Here is a 4,986-nt window from a genome sequence, read left to right as displayed (position 1 = left end):
ATTAGCAGGAGGGGCCTGATAAAAGAAGACATTCAAAACAAAGCCTTAAGAGAAAGAAACTTATGTTAGAAATACCAAGATCCAATACCTAAGAACCAATCTAAGTAGGGTAACCCCACTTAGAATCGGAATCTCTGGTCTCTAACATGCTCCTCGGGCCCCCTTCCAATGCCCACATGTCATTATTTGTACTTATCTCAATTGTGTTATGTAAGTATAAGGTCACCGAATTTGAGCTGGAAGAATAATACTATTTATGTCACTACTGTCCATCCGACTGGATACTATTTACAGGATATATGAGAAGTGACCTTTGGCTAAGTCTGGGAATTAGAACAGGATAGATCCGTCAACTACTTAGATAGTTACTAGGCTTCAAACTTGTGACAACTAGGATAAGAGCTGTAAGTAACAGGACATATTTGCATAAAGAGATAATATTAAATGTTAAAGGATCTTTACAAGAGGCCAATACATTCGCACCCACCCTATGATAACTATAATAGTCTAGAACTCTGAGAAATACTACCACAGAAGCTAATGAACTTCACACAGTATTACTATTGGGCCCATGATTGTATTATAGTTGTGGGAATAATTCTTAACACTAGGACAACAACTGAAACCCTGTTACCCAGAGCAATCAAATGGTACAGGCCTAGGGAATATCTGCCAATCCAGTAGAATAACTTCCTACAAATTAGTTGAAAGTTATCTGGAAGATATCTATCAATTGGATCCTGAGTTATAGAGGTTAAAAATCAGGTAACCTAGCAAGGTTGAAATTGCAACTATCTCTGCGGATACAACCCGAAGATGAAACTGATCATTTTATTAATAAGGGAGACAATTGGGCCCAACTTAGTTCAACTTGAGAACTAGGCCATAAGTCTAAAAGACTGTGAAGATCAGATAATTAGTATTGGGAATGGTATAATTCCTAGTTAGCAATACCCCAATTACCAAAGAAGGTATGGTGGTTTTCAGGTGTTCACACCTTTGGAGAATACCTGATGTTGCGAGTTATAACCAAAGAGGTACATTGTTTGTATAATAGATAGATGTAGTCCGCAAACACTCAGATGCAGAATATAAATATCAAAGTCCCTCCAAAGCTTTTAGACATCATCAAGCAATAGAGAAGAGACCTTTACCATATAATATTGTTCTTATGATTCTATTCTACTTTACCTACTTCACTTTACTCTTAGTAGTCATAAACGAAATAAGTATATTTCAAGTGTTTCCAGACAATTTTTGTCTACAGAAACGAATCTTGGTTGGTCTAGACAACTCTGTGTCTATACAGGTTGTCTTTACCTAATATACCTACTTCAGGTTCATCCTAAAGTATGATTGAACATAAAAGTTATAAATAATAATAATATTATTATATTTTACAAAAGGTCTAAATCAGTTAACCCTTATTAAACTATCATTACTTTATTGCATTTTGTAATGTAAACTGAAATTCTATAACCAGGAGATCTAATTATAATAAAAGACTATTTTATTTTTGAAGTATTTGATTTGTTATAGTAATAACTGAAAAATGCTTATTAAGTGGGATCAAATTGTGCTGGCCTTCAGTGATATATACAAAAGTCCACTACATTTTTTTTTTTTTTTTTTTTTCAGAACTATCAGACTCAGGAAATACTTATATATACAGTTTGTACTGCGACATGTTTATACTCCGGGTGCTTCCCACACGGGTAATCCCTTGTACTATTTTATAAAAGTAATAGCATTTCTTGAAAATACCTTAAAAGCTAAAATAAAAATAGTATTGTATGATTTATCTGGAAATAAATGTGTTCAGCATTGCTTGTATTTTAGCACAGCATCTTCGTTTTCTAGAACAACCTTATAGGATCGCTATGTTGGATTGTTCAAGGAATTTGAAAAAAAAAATACGCTGTATCATATATGCTTGTTTTCAACGAACTAGGTCATAACATGGTGTGGGGGAGAAGACGAAAAAGGATAATTAAAAATGTAAGCATCACTGACACTTGGGGCGAGAATACAGTATTTTAATCTTTTTTTCCCTTGACCCCTGTGGTACCGCAAAAAATACTGGATTAAAAAAGTATGATAATATACGACAGTATTTGTGGCAAGCCAAACACACCTTCAATTGGTTATAATAATGTCGTGAAAGGTGTACCATAAAAGTGAAAATACCATGGCACTTGTAACACGCCGAACATGGTCTTTAAAATGGGGGAGTCTGTGGAACTTTGGCTCATTCGTCGAAGTTACTGCGTGTGTAGCAGTTTCTTCCGCAGCTACTTAGCTGATCTACGATACGCTGATTTTTGGCGAAGCAAAAAGTTTATGGAAATCTCACCCAGTGGCTAGTGAGGATCCTCTGAGTGGTCGAGAACAAAAGCCCACCCGATGCCGTAACACAAGGGAAAGTAACCGAATCCCGAACATCCCACCAATTGCCCTACCAACCAATTCCACATCCACCAAATCCGCAACCCATTCCATCTCACCACAACTCGCTCGCAACTCTCGCGGGAAGAGAATAGCAGGCGATGGCGTCCCCAATTTTTGCTTGTCTATCGAGGAGCTCCGTCACCCGCCCGGGCATTAGATTATTTACGTCCCCTGTTAGAACTACGTCACTACCCCAGGCGTCATTCGCCAAAGGTGCCGGTGGCAGGCCGGGCTTTCACGCATCGTCAAGAAAACTCGACTTCAAAACGGTTGAGCAGGCAAAATCTCGGTATCGCAATGGGGTCAGCTTGTCTTGTTCTACCTCTTGTTTCTCTACGAATTTATCAGCTGATTCTTCGAATATATATTGCGGAATTGATTGTAGCCATTTTCATGGAAGTCTGGGATTTTATTTCTTGCTGCCGGTGCCGGGTTGACCATCTACTTTCGCAATGAGAAAGCTCGGATAGAACGGAAGAGAGTTGCGGAAATGTCGAAGGGTGTTGGAAGGCCAAAGGTTGGTGGCCCGTTAAATTTGCTCGACCACAATGGCAAAGAGAGGAAGGATGAGGAGTGGAGGGGTAAACATATGTTGGTAAGTGATATGGATGGGAAGGAAATGTTTTCCCTCTTGGCCTTCTAGGTCGCTAGATTCAATGCTAATACTAGAACTTGCAGGTATACTTTGGATTCACGCATTGTCCGGATATATGCCCAGAGGAGCTCGACAAAATGGCATCTATGACTGATCGTAAGTAGTTACACCCGCCTCCCGGAGGTTCCCTTGCATTGGGGGCCGGCGCTTTTATTTGTTTCGGTGATCTGCTATCTCATATCTATTCATGCTATTCATGTCATATCTGCGGGATATACTTTGTGTTTTTTCGGTTTACAAAAACCCGCACCTTTTCTCTACTGTGCTCCTGTGCCGCTCGTAGTGATACACGGCCCGATGAGCGGTGCAGATCGCCTTCCGGCGCCTTCGAGATACCTGACTAAATTAGCCCTAGAACCCACCGCCCCACTTCCCGTAGCCCTTCTTTCCCCCCCTCCATACATATCTTGTGTTGGATTTACTAATTTTTGGGGGGTAGTGGTCAAGAAAGAACACGGTGATGTAATGAGCCCTTTGTTCATTACTTGTGATCCGGCTAGAGATACACCTCCAGTGGTTAGTATGCCGATTGCCTCCTATTACTTGCCAATCCAATAAATTGGGGACCTCACAGTCGGCGCAAGATACCGGCGCAACGCAACATTCTCCTAACGATATAACTAATGGGTGTTACAGATGAAAGGGTATTTGGCAGAGTTTCACCCAGACCTTGTCGGTTTGACAGGTACGTGCTTCTGTCTGGGGGTTGTCTGGAGTTCTTTGGATTCGCTAGGATGAGCCGGATTCCACGGTTCATATCGATTCCCTTTGAGACCTTGCCCACTCGCTTCTCTGCTCTTTGCTTGGCATTCGAGTGCTCTAGCATATTATACTAGGTTCTCTGTGTGATGGGAGCCGAGAGTGTTTTGCTCTTTGAAGCTAGCTGGCCTGGAATACCCTACTAAAAGTGATTCTAACTGATACAGGTACCTATGATCAAATCAAGCAAACATGCAAGTCTTATCGTGTTTATTTCTCCACTCCACCGGAAATCAAGCCAGGGCAGGATTACTTGGTGGATCACTCCATTTACTTCTATCTCATGGGTACGTCTTTTTAAGTTTAACATCGTCCCCCGCGCCCCGTTAGGTACCCTTCTTTTTGCTTTTTCCCGCCAAATCCTTGCCTGCCCGCACTTCGCAAAGCCTTGTTTGGCAGCGAGCTTCTCACTCGGTAAATTTATACTAACAATACTGCCATGTCCCTAACCTCCCGAGAAGGGTGGTGGGAATATCTTTTTGGGGGAACACCTAGATCCTGAGGGAGACTTCGTTGAAGCTCTAGGAAGACAACACACTCCTGAACAAGCTGCAAAGATAATCGGTGATCACATTAAGGATTGGAGAGCGTCTGCGAAGAAAGTGTAAGGGATAGATGGATAGATGGTCGGTCCCTAAAGATCGTCGACGGATCTGTCACTCCCTTGCGAGAGCCGTGAGCGGGGTGAATGTGTGGACACGTGGTGACATGTTGCGCAAACTATTATCGTGGGAGGTTTGTATATTCCGGTATCGTCTTTTGCGTGACAAGTCCTCGGGGAAAAGGGCAATTATCGTATAATTTGAGGCACTGTGGATAATATCGGAGAGCACACGCCGCTTTTATAAAGTCTCCATAATGTGAGTTACATGTCCTTGAGCCTGGAAGACGGTAGTTCCCGAAAAACCCGGCGCCCGTGAAGCCATCAATTACCGGTATATACTAGAAGTGGATCACTTCTTCTCATATTGCGGGGACCTCGAGGGGCGTCGAGTACTCGGGGGGGGGTCCTTAAAATTTGGAAACTAGTGGGTGGTGATCTTGGGGTTATCCGATCCGACGATCATATCGTCTGGAAAGGAACATAACGTTACAAAAGTCAAAAACTCAGACCAGTTGCTCTG

General features: G+C 42.0%; 1 protein-coding gene; it reads left to right on the top strand.

The window, feature by feature from the left end:
* Window positions 1–2,471: 2,471 nt before the first annotated feature.
* On the top strand, window positions 2,472–4,514 carry GSTUM_00008630001 (uncharacterized protein). XM_002840173.2 has 7 exons: window positions 2,472–2,750; window positions 2,834–3,043; window positions 3,127–3,199; window positions 3,543–3,619; window positions 3,740–3,788; window positions 4,030–4,149; window positions 4,358–4,514. The coding sequence occupies exons 1-7, from the start codon at window positions 2,547–2,549 to the stop codon at window positions 4,468–4,470; spliced, it is 846 nt and encodes a 281-aa protein (XP_002840219.1). The 5' UTR covers window positions 2,472–2,546; the 3' UTR covers window positions 4,471–4,514.
* Window positions 4,515–4,986: the final 472 nt, after the last annotated feature.

The sequence above is a fragment of the Tuber melanosporum genome, assembly GCF_000151645.1.
Source record: "Tuber melanosporum whole genome shotgun sequence assembly, scaffold_49, strain Mel28".
Classification (NCBI taxonomy): domain Eukaryota; kingdom Fungi; phylum Ascomycota; class Pezizomycetes; order Pezizales; family Tuberaceae; genus Tuber; species Tuber melanosporum.
Note: the sequence above shows the minus strand (reverse complement) of the source record. Positions and strands in the feature narration are given on the sequence as shown.

What these genes read in the sequence shown, in the direction of transcription:
- GSTUM_00008630001 (XM_002840173.2), top strand. Translation starts at nt 2,547, where the DNA reads ATGGCGTCCCCAATTTTTGCTTGTCTATCGAGGAGCTCCGTCACCCGC. An exon ending in CTAGAGATACACCTCCAGTG is followed by an intron (nt 3,620 to 3,739) that starts GTTAGTATGCCG and finishes TGGGTGTTACAG; the next exon opens with ATGAAAGGGTATTTGGCAGA. An exon ending in AGACCTTGTCGGTTTGACAG is followed by an intron (nt 3,789 to 4,029) that starts GTACGTGCTTCT and finishes TAACTGATACAG; the next exon opens with GTACCTATGATCAAATCAAG.